Raw genomic sequence first — 22,601 nt, 5'->3', positions numbered from 1 at the left:
GACTGGCTGCTGACTGCCAAACAGCAAACCTACATCCTGATATTGTAGTAGGAGTCTCCACTAAACACAGCTTGTCCAGAAATGGATCCACAGAACCATGAGTACCACATTGGCATCTTCTCTGGCAACAGATAAGAAGCAAACACGGTCACCAGCATTCATTAAAATTCAACACTAAGAAAATGCCTAATGATATTTTTCATGAATCTGACCTGAAGCTGCTCCCCAGAGAGAAATGAAATTACATATGACTTAGTAATGTGCTTTCATTATCCCATGTCTTTAAAGAGAAGGCGCTCTGAAAATGAATGGGGAAAGGGTCCTCCCCAAAGCAGTGCTCCAAGTTATGTTTGTTTAATCAATCGCATTTGAGAGGCTGAGGACACAGCTTAGTTGCCGGGGTGTTCTTTAGCCTACACAAAGCCCAGTGTTCCATTGCCAGCATGGTGGTACACATTCGGCATTCCAGGATTTAAATAGAGAAATATAAATATAATCAACATCATCCCATAATTTCTGGAGTAGAGGCAGAAGGATCAGGAGTTGAAGACCCTCCTTAGCTACCTGGTCATGCCATGGCCAGCCTGAGCTCCTTGATAACTTTTGGGTGGGTAATAATGATACTCAGACTTAGCAGCTGTTCAACAGATCACCTAGGGAGTTGTCCCTATGCCCTGTCAAGGTTGTACCCCAAAGAAAACTAAAACTGAAATTCTGGGGATGGGACCCAGGCACTAGCATTTTCTATAACTTCCCGGGGGATTATAACTGCAGCCAAGCTGGAGGGGTAATGAGGTAAGAGATAAGTTATGGGGATGACTGGAGTGTTGGCCTCATAGTTCGGGTTTCTATTGCTGTGAAGTGACACCATGCCCACTGCAACTCATAATGGAGAATATTTAATTAGGCCTGGCTTACAGGTTCAGAGGTTTAGTCCATTATCTTCATGATGGGAAGCATGGTAGCACTCAAGCAGATGGTGTTGGAGAAGGAGTTGAGGGTTCTTTTTTGGGAAGCAGAGTGTCAAGCTGAAATGCTTCTAAAGGTAAGTTTGACTTGTAATGGCTCTCCCAAGGTAGACCTTGGGATGAGAGCTGTCCTTGTAAGCCTTCTGATGTGTCTTGCTGGTTTCTTGGTTTCACCTAGATAGATTAGTTCTCCAAAGCAAAAGTGATATTGGAATTCATTAGTGCCCCAGGCAAGTTTGACAACAATCCCCCCTTTTTCAATTTTCAAATTATATCTCTACCCAAATCTTTTCAGAATAATGGGGTTTTCAAAAGCCCTTTTTATGTAATTACCACCTAAATGGTAAGGTATCATAGTAATAGGTTTCTTGTGGGCTGCAGGAAATTTGGGGACTTACAGAGTGTAAGTTAAATGATCATCAGGTGCAGAGGTGTGGATCTCACACCAAGAGGATTCTTGTGTCTGCATCACTGTTTTTACGGTTCAGATGCCCTTGGATCTATCACAGTGTGTCTCCAAACATTTGTTAAGAACAGACCTGTGAGGTGTCCTGCTGCAGACACTGATTTCAGAACTGCATCTCCACATCCTGAACTCTCAGGAAATCTTTTCATCTTACTCTGTGGCTGGGTGGTTTTGTGGCTGGGTGGTTGTGTGGCTGGGTGGGTGTTAGCTGGGTGGCTGGCCGCTGGAGTCCTCCTCTCCTTATCCATTTCTTCTTCTTCTTCTTCTTCTTCTTCTTCTTCTTCTTCTTCTTCTTCTTCTTCTTCTTCTTCTTCTTCTTCTTCTTCTTCTTCTTCTTCTTCTTCTTCTTCTTCTTCCCCTCCTCCTTCTCCTTCTTCTCCCCCTCCCCCCTCCTGATTTCTCCTCCTATTTATTCTGTCTGCATGCCATCCCTGCTTATCCTTTCTCCTGCCTGTCTATTGACTATTCAGCTCTTTATTAGACCAATAAGGTGTTTAGACAGGTAAAGTAACACAAATGCAACATAAAAGGATGCAACACACCTTTGCCTCATTAAACAAACATTCCACAGCATAAATGTGACACTTCTTTAATATTTCACAACACACTGGCCCCTTCTCAGACCCTTTCCCTGAACTATTCTATGATATTTAATGCTGATTTGTTTGTTTGTTTGTTTGTTTTGGAGATAGGGTCCAAGCTAGCCCAGTCTTGCCTAAAACTCACTATGTAGCTGAGGTTGACCTTGAATTTCTGATCTTCCTGACTCTGCCTCCTGAGTGTGAAGACTATGGGCTTACAGCACCGTACATGTCCTGGTTTATTCCATGCTGGGGATAGAGCCCAGAACCTTGTGCATGCTAGTCAAACATTCTGCCAACAGAACCACACCTCAGCCCTGCTTAACTCATGTCGTAAAGCTCAGATGTGTCTGAACTTGTCTTATGTCCTTATAGAGGGCAGATGATCTGTTTGGTTCATCTTATAATCTTCTACTGTGTCTTTTGTGTATTTCTTTTAAATAAAATAACTTTATAGACGCTAACTACCTATGAATAAATATCTATGGGAAGAAGGCTTAGAAGGTGAAGGAATAAAACTTGGAATGAGCAGTCTGCACTGTCAAATACAGTGACCATTGGCCACATGGGGCCATTCACATTCCCTTAATTACAATGGCATGAAATTAAAAACCTAGTTCCAAACTGCAGTCATCAAGACCGTGTGGTATTTGCCAAAGAACAGATAAATGGATTGAGGGAACCGAGTAGGCAGTTCGGAAATGGACACACACACATGCACACAGTAAACTGCTCTCCACCAGGGGAGGAAAGGCAACCCCAATGACAATGGCTTTTCTCTTCTGGAATTCCACAGCTCTGGCTCCAGAAACTATCAAAGGGAACTGTGGCTGTCCAGGACCCATCCCTCCTTGCCACATGCCCTGAAGACAATCACCAATTGATTGACTTTAGCCTCAACCTTGAGGGATACTAGGGGAGGCAGGGAACTCTGTTGCCTAAAGGTCTCAGACACAGACAGGAGCATGGCCTCTCCTGCTCTAAGCACCCAGCTGGATGCCTTGTAAACAGCAGGAGCACAATAAGGACTTTAAGAACTGAGAATATGGGTGCTAACTCTGAGCCTGGGGTGTTTATAGCTGAGCCCTCAGATTGATGCTTAATAGATCACTAACATACCTACTATGTGTCAGGCAGTCATCCACTGCTTAGGATGTCAATCACACAGTCATTTAAATATTCTAGTGGTCAGATTTCAGTTTTTATTTTTTTTTATGTGTGTGATGAGTGTTTTGCCTGAATGTATGTATACAGCAGGTGCACGGAGGGTGCCCTCAGAAGTGAGAAGAGGACACGGGATGTCCTGGAACTGGAGTGGCAGATAGTTTGAGCCATCATATGGGTGCTGGGAAGTGAACCTGGGCCATCTGTGAGAACAAAAAGCACCATCTCTCTAGCTTCTATTGGTCAAATTTTAAAAGGTGAAAGAGGTGAAATTAAATATAATTCAATAATATATTTCTGTTTAACCCAAAGTATCTTAAGCCATTATCATTTCAACAACCAATCCCTTTATTTATTTATTTATAAATGTCCTTGGCCAATTGGGCTGTCGTGACAAAGTCACTTCATGGTATTTTAGTGTCCTTCCTGGTCCAGTGGGATCAGTGGACCCTGAAGGCTTCCATTTCCTTTTTGACCTCTTAAGAGTCTGTCATGCCTGGGTTTGCTCTGACCACCCAGAAGATTTCTGACCATCCAGAAGATTGTGTATCAGTCGCTTGGACTAATACACCTGAAATAAACATCCTTCTACCAGGGAGATATATTTTGACCCAGGATTTCAGGCCGTCGAGCTAGGGAGGGCAGAGTGAGACTCCTTTGTGGCAGCAGGACAGTGCAGTGGAAGTTGTTCCTGTTCGCATGATAGGTGATCTGGAAGCAGAGAAACTCAACAGGAAATCGGTACCTTTATAGCCTTCAAAGGCCTTTAGTGATCTAATTCCTTCTGCTAGACCTTGCCTCTTAAAGGTTCAAAATCTTCTCAAAATAGCATCTCTAGTTGGAGACCAAGTCTTAAAACAGGAGGCTGCGGGAGCCAGGCAGATCACATTAGTGACAAGGATATCCAGTCCACGCCTTGCTGTTTGGGTTTAGCCCAAGGACTCTTGTGACCCTGGGTATGGACCACACTGTCTACAGGAGCAGGTGGCTGTCCCATGCTCGAGAGCAAGACCACATAGTCATTAGATCCTATTTCGGCACATGGCTGTGCTTCGCTGGCTTGAAGCTGTTTTGAAAGGAAGGAAACTTGTTGTCCAGGCACTCAGGTTTAATTTTCTGTCTCCTTTGTTCTTGAGAGCGTTGAAGAAAGCTCCAGGCTCCCAAGAAAATTCTGCCATATACTGCCATTTTGTTCACTCTCTCCTCTCTCTCTCTCTCCAAGAAACGCAAGGAAAATAACTGTCAACTTTTTTGCATATATAAATTTTAACAGCCCATACATGTCAGCTAATCTTTTCTCCAGGAAGGAAAGGCTTATTCCAAGTGATTGAAAGTTGAAATACTCAGCCTCTCATTCTTGTTGTATAATGGGATCGCTGTGTGGACCTGGTAGTTTGTGATTAGTTCAGTTCCACTCCCCAAGCCCTCAAACTCTAATGGCTACCTACTGTGTACAAGGGCGTGATGATTGTTTTCAAGAACTGCTATCATCTACCAGGGAAGATAAATGTTCAGACAATCCTGGCACACCTAGAAGCAACATATTTAAAGTCTTAAGGGGTTCAGCTGGGTACTGTGACTAGGGAGCCCCAAGGCTGAGGAAACACCATGGAAGATGGGGTGGGAAGAATGTGAGAGCTGGAGGATGGGGAAGAGAGCCATGTAATGCTGTCTTCTGGACTTGACCTGGTTATTGAACTTATGAGTTCATAGTAGCTATGGTTACTAGTCCAAGATCGAGCCAACTCACACTCAGCCTGGGTGCTGTAATGAAGTTCCCCATTAATGGAGCTTTCTGAACCCCTCCCCTAACTGAGATGCTATTGGCAATTGATGGCTACTGAGGAGGAGTAAGGTGTATCTTCAGGGGTGTGGCTACTGGTAGGTTGCCCATGTTTTGATGGATGGCTCCATGTCCATGCACACCTGGGAGGCACTAACTGGCACCAGTGAGTTGTTAAAGGAAGAAGAGGGCATGAAGGTTGGAGGCAAACTTGTTGGGAAGCAGACTCTGGGGAGTTCATGGGAGAGAAGAGTGAGAATGGGTCTGATTAAGACGTATAAAACTGTCATTTAAAAACATTTATTTAAAAACATAAGGACCTTTTCTGGGGGGCATATTTGTAAATATTCATTTAAAAGTATAACGACAACAAAGCGGGGGTATAGCTGGGGATATGGTGCAGTTGGCAGAAAACTTGGCTGGTATGGAGGAATTCCTGGGTTCAATGCATAACTCTACATAAATCAGACATGGTGGTGAACAGCAGTCATCCTAGGAGGTGGAGGCAGGAGGATCAGAATTTCAAGGTCATTCTCGAGTCTATGGCCAGCTTGGACTCCAAGAGACACTGTAGGAACAGATCCGAAGAAGCACCAAGACAGGGCAAATATTGGCACACACCTGGAGCTTGAAAGGAAATAGAGAAGCGTGGGAAGGCGCTCAGAGAAAACGGGCATGCAATCTGGACACACTAAGGAGGTAGAAGGAGGCAACAGTGCCCACCCTGGCTTGAAGACTTAACCTGCCTTGTAGGGATTATATAAGGTAGTTGGCAAACTCTAATTCGCAAGCATGTCACACTTCCTATCCTTCCGCCCATGGGAGACAGCATTCGTCAATCCCAGCCCACACCTTCCCAGCCAACCTGAGATGGGATCTGCTTTCCATCCTTGGTGTAGGAGTGCCGAGAGAAGTGAGGTAGAGCTGTGAATACCTTGTTGACTAGTTAGTAGCTAATTGGATAGGCAACGGGGAGCCATTAAAGGCTTGTAAGCATGGGAGTGACACGGTGGGAAATGAGAGCTTGTAGTTCAGGGTAATTAACTTGGCAGTGCTATCAAGAATGAATGGATTCCAGTGGTTAAAAGACTAGAGGCCGGTTACTGGGGAAGGTTACTCTGAAGGTTTGGCGGAGTAATAATGTCATATACGGAATGAATTACAGTGAAAAGGAGGTGCAGATGCCAGGGCCAGGAGCTGAAAGAACCTAGCAGACACATTCGGATGTGGCCAGTTACAGACTGGAATGTGAGAGAACGCTAAACCAACTCTGAGGTTTTCTGGAGCTACCTTAGCACAGAGGAAAGCACTGTCTCCGTTGGGAGGAGAGCCTGTGATTGGTGAGGTGGTTCCTGGACTCCTCAGTGGAGATAGGGGTTGAAGAAACAGTACAGCAAAACATGGATTTAGACTTATCTCTTCAACAGAGTAGCGCTTCTGAGCCAGAGCCCATCAGAGAACAGAGTGTAAGGAAAAACTATCCTTTGAAAGCAAACATTGTTGCCCTTCTCAGTGAGCACAGTCTAAAGGAGGCTCCTGTCTCTCCAAATATTTGGGAAACTAGAAATCTTAATTAGTTAATCAGAAAGGGATACCAGGAAAGGAAAGCATAGAAACCCAATCATGGCGCTCTTCCAGTTTCAAATGCTTCCACCATCCAGGTGATTTACACTTTAGTAACAATGATTGACAGCCAAGAATATGTCTAGCTCACTTTTATTTTTCCCCTGGGGGACAGCACTTGACTTTCTGATTGTTTCAAATTGCAGAAGCAGTATCTATGTGGAGTTATGAGGAAATGTGCCCTTACCCCCTCTGGGACCCTTCTAAGAAGGAAGAGGAGTCAATCTCAAGGTTTCCTTTTGTTTTTAACAGGGTTTAGCTATGAAGCCCTGGCTAGCCTGGAACTCCCTATGTAGCCCAGTCTCGCCTCAGACTTAGAGATTTCTTTCTTAATTGATGAAGGCCAGCAGGGCTTCCCTGTCCTTTGTTTTCTGGAAGATGTTTCTGGAGTGACCTGCTTCAGTTGGTTGAAGGAGAATCATAAATGCACCAACTGAATAACTAGAATCTACTGCCACCACTTTGCTATACCAGCAGACTTCATTGCTCTGTTCTCAATGTTATCTCTGTGCCAACAGATAACTGTAGCTACCACAGGCTGTATCTCAGATGCTACTCTTCAGAGATTGGAAACCTACATAGAAAACTGGACACAAGGCCGAGATCAGTGGATCATGGGGAAGCCTGCCCCCGTGGACACACCTACATCACGGCTCCTGTAGCTATGGCTCAGGGAACGTTGTGGAAGAGGAGGCAGAAAGATTGTAAGAGCCAGAAGAGCAGGAAGTCAGCTCTTAGAAATGGCTGAACAAGACCAGACAATAGCAATATCAATCAATGGTCATACTAAAGTGGAAGGCGTTCCATTTATTGACCTCTGGGAAAAAGAGAATTAGCCTTCCCCAGGGATGAGCCCCTTTGTTGGCTGTCCGATGCAGAGAGCTCATCTTTGAAACCATATACACACAAACAACACAAATGGACTCCTTGGGTTTTATTTATTTGTGCATACATACATGCATATATATTCAACAAATATAATCAAAGATAAAAGAGGCTGTCAACTTGGGGGAGTGGGAGGGAAGGTAACTGGGAGGAGGTGGAGTAAGGACATGGGCCAGAGAGTGATGTAATTCTATTTCAAGTAAAACTTTAAAAAATTAAAAACAGTATTCTAAAACAACCAACAGATGTATTTTGAGACTGTCTGTCCCAGAGGAAGTTGTCTATTAAGCCGTGTACTTTGAAGCATTTGTTTACTTAGAAAAGTCAAATGTGACCGGGCTAGGTCAGTTGCTGCAAGAATATCAGCAACAGGCTAACAACAGTAAACTCTGAGTGGAGGCTGCTCTGAAAATCTGCTGTGGTGTCTGGGGAAGTCACACATGATCTGAGACAGAAGAGACAATTATAGTACTGTGTACAGGCACCAGTGGACAGGTTAACACCATAGACCCTTGCAGAACCCTGATGAAGGTGGCAGAACCCTTCAGGTCCCCTCTAGATCAGCTGGAGAAGAGACCAATGGACCGCAGCTAGGCTGAGGAATATACAGTCCATGGCTAAGATCACCCTGAGCTTCTATCCAATCTAAATAACTAAGCAATAACAAACTGCACAGTAGGGTGGAGGTGGGGGTGGGGGTGCAAACTATTTCTCTAGATTTATCTTTATCTTTTTTAAAAAAGCATTTTTCAGAAACAAAAAATTAGCAAAAGTGCAATGTTCCCCAGTTCTTCCCCCCCCAACATCACCCCCCTAAAGCACACATATTTTTGCCACCTTCTGGTACATAATAATATTTGTGTTGTCAAAATTTTCAGGCTCTCTGGAAGGAAGGTGGGGGTGTAAAAAAAAGGGCTGATTTAACTTGTGTCTTTGGAAATAAAAAGGAAATGTGGCCTCACTTATTGAGGCAGAAATGCCGGCTCTCCATATTGGGATAGTCACTAGCCGTTTCATTAGTAATGGTGCTTTGTACTGGAGTTTGGGGTGGAGGCACACAGACTTAATTCTCAGATTTTTTTTTTTTTTTTTTTGAGCATCAGTTAGCAGATGGGTGAGCTTCAAGGGAAGGAAAGCACAGAATCATGCCTTATAAAGATAAGACTCTTTAATTATCTGGATTTTTTTTATTATTCAGACGTTATTAATACCTCTCCAGGATGTCTGTCTGCTGTGCATGAGCCCGTGCATTTAATATCAAAAGTACCAGTGGGACTAGGAAACTAGCAGGCACACCGGAGTTCAGATGCAGCTAGGCCCGTTTTATGGGTTCAGTGAATCCTTCACCAGACTGGCCAAAGTTTCACAAAACATGGTTTCTTAACTGCTAAATAGTTTCTAGATCCTTCACGTAGAAAAAAAAAACTGCAAAAGAGCTGAAAGAGACCTCTTTCCATAACATTAGTTACTGGCTGGCCATACGCATCCTACAATCACAAAATTTATTTTAGACCCAGTCATATCTAAGACTGGAAACCCCGGCTGTCCCATCCCAAAGTAAAAAGCGCCACATTTCTCGTCCCACCTTCCTCCTTCCAGGGGCTGTCAGTCAGTTTCTAATTCCCTTTTATGTTTCTTCCCAGCCTTGGACCAGGCTTACAGAAGAGCTGCAGTTACCAGCAAGTGTCCCAACGCGGATAACCGGATTTGTCTCCTCCTCCCAAGCTGGCTAAGCATAGGGGACACAGAGTTACTGCCCCCGAGGGAATCTCAAAAGTAGACAGAACCACACGTCGTCGACCGTTCATTTCTGTCGCCGGGTTAAAGAGGAGAGGGAGGATCGGGGCGCAGGAGACACCCCTCTTTCTCCTCCCTCTCTCTTCCCCACCTCCCAAATTTGGCAGCCTTGTGTGGCTCCCGGTCTGGGGTCTGGAGGGTGTGGAGTGTGGGTGCGGGGGCCGGCTGGAGACGCTCTCGCTAGCGCTGCCTGTGGCCAGACCCGCCTCGCGTCCCCTCTCGGCCGCACACGTTCACCGCCACTCGCGCGCTCGCTCGCGCTCTCGCTTGGCTGGGTCCCTCCTGCTCTCGCCCGTCTCCTTTTCCTTTTTTTTTTTTTTTGGTACCATAGAGTCGCTCTGAAAACAGAAGATAGAGGGAGTCTCGGAGCTCGCCATCTCCGCCGATCTCTACATTGGGAAAAAAAACATGGAGTCAGCTCCGGCAGCCCCCGACCCCGCCGCCAGCGAGCCGGGCAGCAGTGGCTCGGAGGCGGCCCCCAGTTCCAGAGAGACCCCGCTGACCCAGGACGCGGGCCGCAAGAGCGAGGCGCCGGGCGCGGGTCGCAGGCAGAGCTACGCGAGCTCCAGCCGAGGTAGGAGACGCTGCGACCGGGCTCCAAGCAGGGGGGCGGCGGGAGCAGTGCGCCGAGCCCGGAGGGGGACCGGGCGCCCCGGGGGAGCGCGCGCCCCCGGGGGCGGGCAAGACGCAGGGTCCCCGGGACCGGTGCACGCGCGCGCGAGCCTGTCGAGGTGCCCTGAGCGGCCGGCACCCCCGCCCCTCCCCCCGCGGCCCCCCACAAATGTTGCAAACTTTTGCAAGCCAGTGCTGGGCTTGCAGGAGAGGGCGAGGGGGAACAGGGACGGACCGGAGCGTTGACAGCCAGCCGACTTCAACACCATCTCCTTGATTGCGTGTTTTATTTTCTGCAAAGACGAGCTGTCCAAATTAAATACGATTTCCCCCCACCAAAAAGAAATCGAGACGGGGGAGTGGGGGAAAGAAACTTTTAAAGCGGTAGTGTCCTTTTAAGAAGGGGGAGGGGGTCTGTTTGTGGCTACTCGCTTCCACGGTTACCTTTTCTGCTCTTGACAGTTTCTCATACTCACTCCCCCCCACCCCGCAGCAGCAGTAGCGGCGGGTGTTCGAGTCTTTCCTCTCCCAGGAAAGCTTAGGGGATCTGGAAGAGTGAGAGACCTAGAAGTCTCAGGGGACGGAAAGGGGGCGCTCCCGGGGCTAAGAGGGGGCGACGCGGGCAGTTTCTCCTCTGGAGCTCTAGAGGTGGGTTTGGAGCAGAAGCCAGAGGAATCGGGGTCCTGGCGCGATGGATGCTATGGAGTTTCACGGCTGGGCTCGGCGAGGGGGTAGAAGCGCAACTTTCTAGCCAAGGGTTCGGAACCCAGAGCCTTGGAGGAGGCTGGCAGGGGGCGTGTACAGCGCGCGGAAGGAGGGAGGGCGTCAGTGGAGTGGGGGCGCTTCACGCCGGATCGGAGGGAGAGGCTGTGACAGCAAACAAACGCGGAGAGAACGCTAAGAAAAGCACCCAAACTTATTTCTACTCTGGGAATCCTCCCCTCGCCGCGATGCCCAGCGTCTCTGAGGGAACTTAGAGGTGATCAGAGTTGAGTGCTGGTGGGCCTGGGCTAACAAGGCTGCCCTCGCCGGGTCGTTGGTTCATTTCGTGTTGGTGTCTAGAGTGTGTGAAGGAGGGGACCTGGGAAGACAAGAGTGCTTGCTCCCCTCCTGTCGTTTCCCTAAAGTGGCCTGATCAGGAAAAGCTGACTCCTTTCTTAAAGGTGTCAGAACCTGCTGTGGGATTTCCCCCACCTCCTACTTCGGGGGTGGGGGATTATTTATTTGAATGCTCCAGGAGTTTGCAAAGAGCAGGAGGAAGCTGCAGCTTTAATTACTGTTGTAAATAATGTATAAATCACGCCTGTCACTCCAGAGGAAACGGGCTCCTGCAAGCCACCGCGGGGCTTGGGACCTAGAGGTTTTCTCCAGACAGGATTTGGCGGCTAGGGAGCCTGAGGGAAGGCAAAGGAGGGACTGAGAGCCTCTCCCTTGCTCTCAGATATGCTAGTTGGAGGTAGAAACATGGCTGATCATGTGCTGGCTGTTTTACAGTATTCCCCCCCCCCCGCCCCACCTTGGCCACACCCCCTGTCCGGGCGCTTTCCCATTCACGGAATTCGAGTACAGTAAAAGCCATCAGGATGACATATGCTGGGGGGGGGCACCATTTAATTAAAGGCGATTTCCTAAGAGTGTCTGCGCTGAGACTCGGTTTGAACCGAAGAACGAAAGGAGAGGGGGGTTGAAGGCTTGGGGTAGGGGGCGGCCGCAACCGGTCACCAGCTCTGCGAGTTTGTGTGCAGAGCTTTTGGCTGCTAAGAGTCTATTTAGAGCCCGAGATTTGGAATGCAAGAGGGTTATGTAACAGGGTTAATCAGAAACGCTGGAGAAAATCCCCTTCATGTGTTCGGAGGCTTTTTTTTAAGAAGGGGGTGCAGAGTATCTAGGAAGCGGTTCTAATTTCTGGTTTGTACCTTTCCTCTTCCTTTAAGCCCTTCCCCACTTCCCCTGCTTTATTAACATCTTCAGGTGTCATTCCTGCCAGAAGGTGTGTTCTTGCAATAGATGGGGTGGCAGGCTGCAGCACCGACTACAAATCTGTAACTTGCTGTTACTGCAAATTATATAAAGCCGGGAAATTTGGTACCCCCCCCCCCACGCAAAGCTCCAAGAAGCCAAAATAGGAGCAGTGTACATATTACAAAAATGACCTGCTGACCCATATCCCTTTACCCACTAGAGCCCCCACCCCCATTAAACACACACACACACACACACACACGCACACATGCACACGAACACACACAAACCCTGTCTGTTTCTCAGAGGAGATTTCATGGGAAGGGGGAAGTAAGGCCAAGACACTCCACTCACATCCTGCACGCAGGCACTAGGTTACATAACAGTCTGAATGGAAAAAAGGAAGGTCAGACATGGAGGCATCCTTTAGCCAACACAGCAGTAGTAATATCTTCCAGGAATTACTTGGAGTTGCAGACCTTGACCTCAGATGTAGCGTCTACTTCTCAGGGGTGCCAATCTTGGTGTGTGTGTGTGCGTGTGTGTGTGTGTGTGTATGTATGTGTGTGTGTGTGTGTGTGTGTGTGTGTGTGTGAGAGAGAGAGAGAGAGAGAGAGAGAGAGAGAGAGAGAGAGAGCGAGCACCCGGGAGAAAAGGAGAGACTGTGTCAGTATGCTGGGTAGTTGAGAGTGATGTGCAAATGGGAAATGTTTGGGTTTTTAGATGATGTAATGGAGTTGGCAGAATATGCAACTCGGCTCCTGGAGCGTAAGCAGAAGAAAATTGGAGCTGGCATCCCATATTAATGTTGCATAAATTACAATATCAGAAAGAAATTAACCTACACACTAGGTGATTATGCCTCTTAAATACTTAAAACATAAAGGCACAGGCTCAAAAGGCAAAGCAAACATCACCACCTCGCAATTAGCCCATTCCACCTCAGAAGAGCTAGTGGAGTTTCTGGGTGAAAGGGAAGCTTTTCTGACTTGGAAGGTGCGTTCCTCTGGGCTTTGGGGGCTTGGAGCCTACAGAAATTGCGGGTGTATTCTCGTGACATTGATGCGACCTCATGAGATATTACTTGGGTAGATTTGAGGCTGTTGTTAAATTCCTCTGTCCTGGGAATCTAAGTATGAACGGATTAGAGGCCTTCCGTGCCTGGACTTTCAAAATCAGATGTGTGGTTTTATAATCTGGAAGTTGATCTCCCAGTGCTCCTTCCAACTCCAAGGGAATGGTCACGGTCTTAATGAAACCCTTCCATGTTCTAGAACGTATTAATGATGACTGGTCTCATTCAGCTCCATCTCTCCTGCACCATGGGAAAGCGGTGGAAGAAAATAAAAGACAGGCAAGAAGCAGGAGGGCAAGTAAGAGTGAAGTGGGGACATAAAACTGCTGTGGATCTTTAATTTCACAAGGCTTTGGGGGACGTTTGGGATCTGCGAGCAGCGTGGCATAACTGGTGTTAGAAACCCTTTCCCAGAATCTCTGTATTCTATGCATGCTAGAAGCTTACATATTGTACTCCACGACTAGTTACCCTCACCGGACTGTGTACCTGTGGAGTGGGTTCGCAGTGCTGGTGTACAAGGCTTTTAGGGCTGGCCAACCCAAGAGAAAAATCGAAACCCAAGGATGGGGTGAATGCTGAAAAGCTGGGGTGGGACTGAGGGACAACCCCCTGGAAGCTCAGCTAAGAGTGACTTAAAAATCAATTATCAGGGCCTGCACTGCTCTGCAACCTGGAGGAATGCAGTGAGAACTGCATCTCTTCTCCACTTGGGGAGTGCATCCCCTCCCCTCTCCTCACCAGTCCCTGCAGATTCACTTTCTAGAAGGTTCTCTTACCTAGCAATATGGCATCTTTTCTGGAGATGAATTTTCGGATCACCTTTGCGGGCATGGTCATTGTTCTCTACAGCGAATAAACAATAGTTTCCCTGGCTGGGAGAAAAACCCTTTCCCGGTGAGATAGGATGATATATATATACACATACACACACATACTAAGGGACTTTAATTTTCTGGTAAATTGCTCATAAAAACATTTATAATTATACCCTTTAAAATGCAATGGAATGATTTTAGAAATGCATTTTATGATAGTTAGGATAACCTTCATGTTGTTTCCTCCTAATTTTTATAAAGAATTGAATTATTAATCTAGAATCTAAGCCCTGAGTGGCTAAAACACTTATAGCACACCCTTCCTCTGTTTTCCAAAACCCACTGGCATTGTGAAGAGCCCTGAGCTTTCGAAATCTCTTTTTCTGACTCCGAAGTGTGGTTGATGCCTGTCCAGGAGCTGGGCTCTGATGCCGCTTCTCCCCTTGACTGTTCAGGATGTGTGCGCGTGTGCGTGCTTGCGTGTGTGTGTGTGTGTGTGTGTGTGTGTGTGTGTGTGTGTTTGTGTGTGTGTGTGTGGGGGGGATCAGGGCACAGTACTCCCCTTGATGTCAGGAGGCAGGCTGAACCTGGAATATAGAGGTGCAAGGATGTTAATAGCCAGAGTTGTGCCTGTGGCTGAAAATGTCCAGGGAACTTGTGGAGAGAGCTTAATTACGTTTGGAAACAAAGCCACTTATGTCTAAAGTTAACCCTTGGTATGCAAGTCTGCATGGGCCCTTCTCTGTTCAGTGTCAGGTAGAGGGGGTACTTTTTTTTTCTCTAAAGTTTCCATTTTGCTTTTAGGAACTTGTGTGGCATTGGAAAGACTCACTAGGTTGGATGTTAATGGCCATTATATTCACATAACATGAACCCCATTTGTAAAATGCTACTGTGTGTGCATGTGGGGTCAGAGGTCAATGTCAGGTGTCTTCCTAAATTGCCCTCTATTTATTTTTTGAGATAGGGTCTTTCACTGGACTTACAGTTCCATGGTTCTGCTAGACTGGCTGACCAGTGAGCCTCAGGAATCCTCCTGTTTCAGCCTTCCCTGTGTTGGGATTACAGGTGCGTGTTTCCACATCTGGCTTTTGTATGTGGGTTCTGGATGTTTTAACCAACTGAGCCAGCTCCCTAGCCCCCATGTCCTGTGATGTTTTACAGCATATGTTACTTTTTCAGAGATCTCCTCCTTTCCCCATGCCTCTCCCCACTCTGATCTCCATGTTATATCTTAGCTTCTGTGGATACTTCTGAGTCTCAGGAGGCAAAATACAATGCTGCATGTTAGAGGTAGGAGTGTTTGTGTGTATGTGAGTGTGTGTGTGTGTGTGTGTGTGTGTGTATGAGTGTGTGTGTCCTAACATAACACCTTCTTCCCCTCACTCTCTAAGTCATCTTTGAGATGATGTGCAGGTCTCTGAAGGAGGTCCCTTTCACTCCCTCATGGAGATCCCTGATTCACCCGTCAGGGTGAGTTATGAATTCTCCTAGAGCAAAGGGTATCACTTGAAAGGGCTTCTGCTACCAGGGCGTATACTAACCTCGAATGCAGAACACGTTCCCAAGTCCAAATTTCTCCCTTGCTCTGGATTTAGGTTGGTGGCCTCTTCCTTCCTCCTTCTTCCTCTCTCTTTCTCTCCCTCCCTCTCTCTCCCTCCCTCCTCTCTGTTTTTCTCTTGTATATTTATTTTATGCCTAATTTATCATGGGAAATGTTGGTTAGAATTAAGCTGTTAAAACTTTTCAACCATATTTTAGGCTATTTACTAATATACTATTTACTATTATACTTGTGTAATTTGTAGGTTAATGCTTAAAAATAACCCAGATGGTCATTGGCCAAGTCTTGGCGGCTGTATAATAAGCCATGTTTTTTTTTTCTTCCTCTGAGGGCACCAAGACTTTGCCAATGAATTGATTTTTCTGTCAGACACTAGATTAGCCCCATGCATTTTCTTTTGTTTTTTTTTTCTGTTTTCTGTTTTGTCTTTTCCTTTTTGAGTAAGTTTTTTAGCTGTGTGGCTCCCTCTCTTAGCCTAGCGAGCACGTCAGGAAGGTAATTGAATCTTTCCTTGGAGTTTCGGAGTCTCCCAGTGCTGTGGGGTCACGGTCCTGAACATGAATTCTGATTGTACATTACAGAACTGAAAATGGAGCTGCTGTCGGGGAATGGGGGGACTGGGGGGATTGGCCGCCGTCTGTCTTGATCCCACCTGGAAATTGTTTCTTTTTTCTTTCTGTGAAATCCATAGCAGAACTGTTGGCTTCCTTGTTTTCTGTGTTGCAAGTAGCAAGTCAGTAATTCAATTAGTTGTTCCGGGTTAGTGGAGGGTTTTGCTTACAGGAAATTGTCAACCAGAATCTAAAATCTTTCTGTTTGTTTGTTTGCTTCTTTGAGACAGGGTCTCGGGGAGATCCTCCTGTCTGGGCCTCCTGAGTGTTTGGGTTACAGCGGTCTGCTCAAGTCTTCTTCCTTCTTTCCACAGAGTACTGCTTCTCAGCCTCCTTAACACTGGGACCCTTTAACACAGTTCTGCACGTTGTAATGACCCCAACCATAAAATTAGTTTTGGTGATCCTTCTTAACTGTAATTTTATTACTGTTATGAACCCTACTGTAAATATTTGATATGAAAGATATCTGACATGCAGCCCCAAAGAGGTTGTGACCGACAGTTTGAGAACCACTGCTTTGGAATTATAGAAGATGCAAAATCCTGAAGTATCCAGGGAGGCAGTTCCGTTTAGGAGGCCTGTCATGTGGCTTCCTCTCATGCAATAGGGGGGAAATCACCCCTAACTTAACCATTCCTTTGGGGATGCTGGGAGCACCTCTTGGGTAGGGGTCTCCTGCACCTGGAAGGTTAGGAAGAGACAAGGGTCAAGCATGCAGGAAAGAACATTTAGAGACCCGAGCAGGAAGTCCTTTTTTTAACTGTGGCCTCTGGGAGGCATTTCCGGATGACAGAGCTGGCTCCCTCAGCACCGTCAGACAAGTTAATGTTCGTCATTATAATCTTCTGCAGCCTCTGATGGCACTGGGTTTGGATTCCTGGCGTTATGATACCCCATCATCCTCATCATTTGCACTAATGGACGATTTGTTTGGTAAGGGGATTGTTTAAAGAAGTTGTTATAGTAGAAGAGGAGGGTACTGTGAAGGATGAAGGCAGCGCAACTCATTGTGGGGAGACTGGCTTTCGACCCCAGCTTTCCCATGCTGCTGCTGTCCAGGAAAAAAATCCCCCATTGATGATGGAGGAACAGTCCCCTTCTGAAAGATTTTTATGAAATGACATGACATTATTATAAACTGTGCCACCATGTCACAGGAGATGGTGCATTAATGATAGCAGAGGCACTGTGGCTTCCTGGTGACATGTTTATCTACAAAACTTGGATCCCCGTGACTTCCCGGGGAGTCCTGTACACGTGGATGCTCAGAGTGTAGGTTGCCCACACCTTCAAAGATGGAGGAGAACCCGGAGCTATCTCGGGGAATTTCTGTCCATCTTCCCCTGGGAGTGAGACAGAAGCGTCATGATATGCAGGCTGTCTTTCCTCTCAGGTGGAGTCGTCTTAGCTCTGTCACTGGGTGTTGGCACTTGGGATACAAATTGCCTTAACTGTTCTGAAGTAAGAACGAAGTTTCTACATGCAGGCAGCGGTCATAGTAGACGACGTCCTCCAAGATACGAGGAAAGGGCACCACTTAGTGCCGGATCCTCAAGCCGGGGAAAGAGGTTTGCACTGTTAAAAATACCTAGCTTACTTCGGGGGGAGGATTTTACTGAACACCGATGGAGATTATGAAATATGAATATAGTGAGTTGCTGTACGTAAGTGGTAGGCGTGTGTGAAAGAAGAAGAAATAAAATTGTGTATAAATGACACTCTGAAACTTGATGGAATTGTACACGTGACAGGAATGGTGACGTGTGGGTCTGTGCTTCACTAGAGGAAAGAGAAGCAGGCTGAAAAAAATCCATCTGTCAAACTTGATATGGGACTAGAAATTATAGAATAGGAAAATCAGCTGACTTGTTTTACAGGCAAAGAATATCGCCGAGGATAAACAGGGAGCTTGCAAAGAGTAGAGATGAAATTTCCAGAAAATGGGGGGGGGCAAAAAACCTAGAGGCTGGAGTTTGAATGCAGAATGAGGCACACTACACCTGTCTTCGGCATTCTGGGCTGTTAACTCTTGTGTGTGGAGTTAGGTGTTGGGCTTGTAGTCCAACAAAAGGCACAGCTCTGAATTTTCAGTTGTGTACCAAGAATCACCTTGATCTCCCCTAAGCATAAATATATGTAGCAGGACGCGAGTTGCGCATGACGCCATTTCCCTTGCCTTGTTCTGATTAATTGACAGCCTATGCTATATGCTTCTTTCCTGAAGGTGACTTTACAGTCTCTAAGCACAGACATGTCTCGCTGAAGCGAAGGAACGAGAACCCACAAGCTAAAGTGTGTCTCACTGAGTGAGGTATTTTGGTGGGCTGGAAAAGACCGGTGAATAAGGGGAAAGGAAAGGTTGCCCCTTTGCGGCTGGGTATTGGGGGCTGTGGATGAAGGCGGGGCAGAGACAATGTGTGCCTAAGAGAAGGAAGTCGGCATTGACTCTGAATTGTTAAATTATCTTTAACAAGGACAATGCAAAGAGGCACATTTGACACTTTGAGAAGTGATGGCTAACTTGCTGGGAATGCCAACTGACAAAGGCAGGTATGGGAATACTCAGAAAAACAGACAGCGAGAGTCGCTCTGGAGGGCAGAGAGATCGGCTTCCGGAGCCTCACGGGAATTGGTGGGTGCGCTTATTGACTCTTCCAATTAGTTCTAGAGAAATGGACAAAGGCGGAGAAAAGGCAGCCAGATGTGATCCTGAGCTTCCAGAAGCAGAGAGCCTCTATCATCCCCTAGGAGTCACGGCAGTCACGGACAGGAAAAAGCAAGTGGATGTGAGTGGATCTTGAGACACCCAGTCACAGAGGAACCACGTACGCTTCCTGGGCCTGAGACCTCTTCAATCAACTGCATCTCTTTTCATTTCCATTTTCCAGTTGGGAAACCTGAGGATGCTGAAAAGGTCATGATCCAGTCTGTGCTCCACAGGGATAGTGGTGTGCCTAGGACAGTCTCTCTAAAAGTGTAGGGCAGCCGGGAGGATGATCTGCCCATAACTCTCTGTTGTACAGGTAATGAAGTATCGGGAAAAGCTAAGCCAGATAAATAATTTGAACATCAAAAATGATTCCTCTGACGGTGCTTGGAGTGACTGGCTGAGGTGACAAGTATGGACTTGCTAATTTATGTTCCTTCACTCTGCTTCTCCCAATTGGGGTGAGCGCACATGGACAGGATGTGAGAACCTCAGCGGTGTGCAGAACCCGAGCCCTTAACCCAGACAGTTGAGCATGTCACAGTCTCAGAGGTGGCAGCGCTGGGAGTGACGGATTCAGTGAGATTTCTCAAGACCCCACAGAGCCACCGGGAGAATGCAAGCCATTCTGAGAGACTTCCTGAACATTCTCAAGTTTTCCTTCGGACCTGAGTGTGGGGCTGTACCTGAGGCACGGATGCGCACTCGCTTGCTGCAGCTACCTCTGTTTTGTTAGTCAAAATATTAGCGTGAGAAGGGTATCCCTAGAGCTCTCTAGCCCAGCTCCTCCCTAACAATCTCAATGGGGGTAAGGGTGGGATTGGGGTGTTCTTAAGACAAGGAAGTTTATGATTTGTTCCAAATGAAAAATAACATTGTTCAACGCAGCCTACAGAGAACTGTATCATTTTTATGTAAAATGTTATAGCACGTGCATTAATGTGTATTCATACATACGAAATACAATTATATCAGTCAATGAACTTGGTACTACACACTAAAATGAAATAATAAAATGATAAGGTAAAGATGGTGGGATTGTCTGTTTTGTTTTAATCTTTTCTGAGATTCCTGAATTATGTATGAATGTACAATTTTTGTAGTAGAAAAAAATAAATCTTTTTTTTCTTCTAAAAATACATGGTGTGTTGTGAAACTGGAAGTGAATTGAAGGGTCTGGTTCTGAACTTAGGGTCTAACATAGAATTTTTTGATGTGTCGGAGTCATTCAGATTTACTCTTCAAAAGAGTAGGGCCTTTTTGATGGTCACTTTCCAACCAAGGGACATCCAGCCTGATTTAGGAGGTTCAGGTTTGGGAACTCCTTGGCCCTTGAAATACTTATAGCCTGCTGTCCAGTGAAATAAGCAAATTTAAGTCAGTTTGTTTGCATGTGCGTGCACACACGCACTCATGTATGAGTGTGCAGGAATACGCATGCACACATGGCTATGCATACACATATGTACATGTGTGCACACAGAAAAAAGCTTTTCACATAAAGGGTTTCTATTTATCTGAGCTTCGCTGTTATTTTTGTTCTCTCACTTAAAATACACATCATAGCACTTAGAATTAGCTTTATTGTGTATTTAGGAGATGTTCCTTACAAATATCGAGAGATCTGTCCTTGCCTGGGGCTTTGGCATGGGATCGAGGGGAAAGGAATTTTCGGGGTTACTCAAATGGAGCTCCAGGTGCTGCTCATAGAGATCTGGGAGAAGACAAATAATGTAAATACTCATTATTATAATCGCGCCATAGCTTGATGCCATTTTAAGCATGCACTTGTTATTACCCTATTACGTGTATGAGTGCATCTGCCTTAGACTGGCTGGGAATACAAAATCTGGGTTTTCCCGGTGTGCCTTAGAGCAGACATACTGTGTCAAAGCACCGGGTAGCATTTCTTTAGTTTGTGCATATGAATGTTTCCTCTGCATGTATATCTGGGTACCACATGTGTGTGTGGTGTCTGGAGTAGGGCATCCAATCCACTCGAGTTATGGACAGGTGTGATCCACCATGTGGGCGCAGGGAATTGAACCACAGCCCCTAGGGCAGCATTTCTTTAATTCAACAAATACTTCCCAGGAACTTTTTCTGTGTCGGGCACTGTGTTGGGCTCTGAAGAGGTAACAGGGAAGCTGGATTCCTGCCCCGCTGAACGGTCCAGTCTGCTGCAGGTGCATCTCACTCTTACCTCACACTGGAGGCTTCGGATGGTTTTCCACTTGGCATGTTTGACCTCTATGTCTTAGATGGCTTTCTTCTTTGGTCCTCCTGCCCTTTTCCCTGTCCTGTGTCTCCTCTCTTCTTCTCAGACCCTCTATGATCAGTGTGGGACCAGATAACATCCACCCTTTCACCCCTGCAGTTCCCAAGATCCCTGTTTTTCACAGATATTGGTCGCATGGACCAAGAGTTCATTCAGCCCTCATGTGACCTCTTCTCCCAGTTCCTCAAAGGCTCTCTTCATCTTCTAGGGTTGTTTCCTCGCTGTGAGCCTGTCCTCCACATGACCCAGAACACAGCTTATATGTTTACCCCTTTACAGTGTCTTAGATAAAGTAGATCCCGATTAGTTTCTCCGATATCACTTCCCATGTTGCCCTGCAAAGTATCTGCTTCCCCAGTTAACCAGCTCAGAGCTCTGCAACTGCATGCCCATCTTCAGTCTTCTTGTGCTTTGGTAAGGTTTGGTCCCAGCTGTTCTCATTTGTTCCATAGCTGCCTGTCTTGGATCCATCATTTCCCTCCATCCCACTCTCAGGGCTGATCCAGTCTTGATCATCTCCAAACACTCACATGTTGAGACAGAGTACATGTACCTGGTTTGTTGTGAGCCTGTGAAGTGAGTGGCAGAGTGAAGGCGCAGCAGGTGTGCCCTGGGCTATGTCCTGGGTAAGTTCAGTAAGCTGAAAACTGGGGAGGATGGTGTCACCAGCCTTGCTGGGATGATCTTGTGATATTGCTTGTCAAGTGCCTGCCAGCAAATCTGGGGAGCAGTGTGTGTGGCTCTCGTGGTGGTGATGATGGTGGCCAACACAGTGCTGGTCGGTCCCCTTGCACCTCCGCTCCCTTTGCCTGGAGCATTCCCTGCTTGGTTCTGTGGTTCCGTGAAATGGGCGTGAATCCAGGGGCTTCAGTGGCGATCCTGACACCTTAGGCCAGTTCTCTTTCTGGCCTGGATCCAGCCCCTGTCATTCAGCTGGCCCACCATGGGCTGGACCTGCCAAGAGAGGACACGTGACTGGATTGAGCCCCTTCCCCTAATGGTTAGGGTTCTCTAATGTTACCTCCCATATGTTCTTCTGAACTACAAGCAAGTCCATGCCTACCCGTTTCCTCCCTGCACCCCCATTCTCCCCATGGCTTTTGCCCTGCTCCAGGCACCCAGCTAGGAGAGCTCCATCCTTCCCGCTGGCCATCCTCTGATGATGTCTGTTGCTTCATGTCTCATTAATTCCTCACTGTCCCCTCCCCTTTACTCACTGTCTCCTTCCTGTCTTCAAGGGTTCCATTCAGCTTGTTCTTTTGTAATGTTCCACTCTGTGACTGACTGCTGAGTCTTTAAATTCTAATCTAATCATTTCCATGCACTTTGCGAGCAATACTCTCAAGGACTCACAACCTGTTTGCAGTCATGTTACAGCATCACAGTTGATGAGCGAGCAGCCCGAGAAAGAGTGAGAGGTACCACGGTGACACTGGGCAAACCCAGGAAGGCAGTCTTAGCAGGAGCAGAGGGTGTGCCCATGGAGTACAGTATCTTTTCTTGCAGATTCAATTCCACTTGTCAAGGGTCTTCTGTTGATTTTGCTTGCAACTGGACTAGGATAGGTCAAAGGACAGAGGAGGCAGAGGCATAGTATGCTCAAGGAGGTGAAGGGAGAGCAGAATCCCATCTTTCTACCAGGATGGTTTGGGTTTGATACACTGTGTGACTTTTCCAGAATTAACTGGCACTGTGATTTGGTGG

General features: G+C 46.7%; 1 protein-coding gene across 2 annotated transcripts in view; it reads left to right on the top strand.

Moving 5' to 3' along the window:
• The first annotated feature begins 9,465 nt into the window (after nucleotides 1-9,465).
• The window catches only part of Rora (RAR related orphan receptor A), a 732,627-nt gene continuing 719,491 nt past the window's right edge, over nucleotides 9,466-22,601 (top strand). The window contains exons 1-2 of one of the 2 annotated variants that reach the window (XM_075965364.1): nucleotides 9,515-9,841; nucleotides 18,137-18,272. In XM_075965364.1, coding sequence (XP_075821479.1) covers nucleotides 9,676-9,841; nucleotides 18,137-18,222 — 252 coding nt within the window. In that variant the 5' untranslated portion in view covers nucleotides 9,515-9,675 and the 3' untranslated portion in view covers nucleotides 18,223-18,272. Of the gene's footprint in view, nucleotides 9,842-18,136; nucleotides 18,273-22,601 lie in introns of those variants that run through there. The other variant, XM_075965361.1, reaches the window with a different exon arrangement.

Source organism: Microtus pennsylvanicus, chromosome 3 (assembly GCF_037038515.1).
Source record: "Microtus pennsylvanicus isolate mMicPen1 chromosome 3, mMicPen1.hap1, whole genome shotgun sequence".
NCBI classification, from domain to species: Eukaryota; Metazoa; Chordata; class Mammalia; order Rodentia; family Cricetidae; genus Microtus; species Microtus pennsylvanicus.
This window is presented reverse-complemented; position numbering and strand designations above follow the sequence as displayed.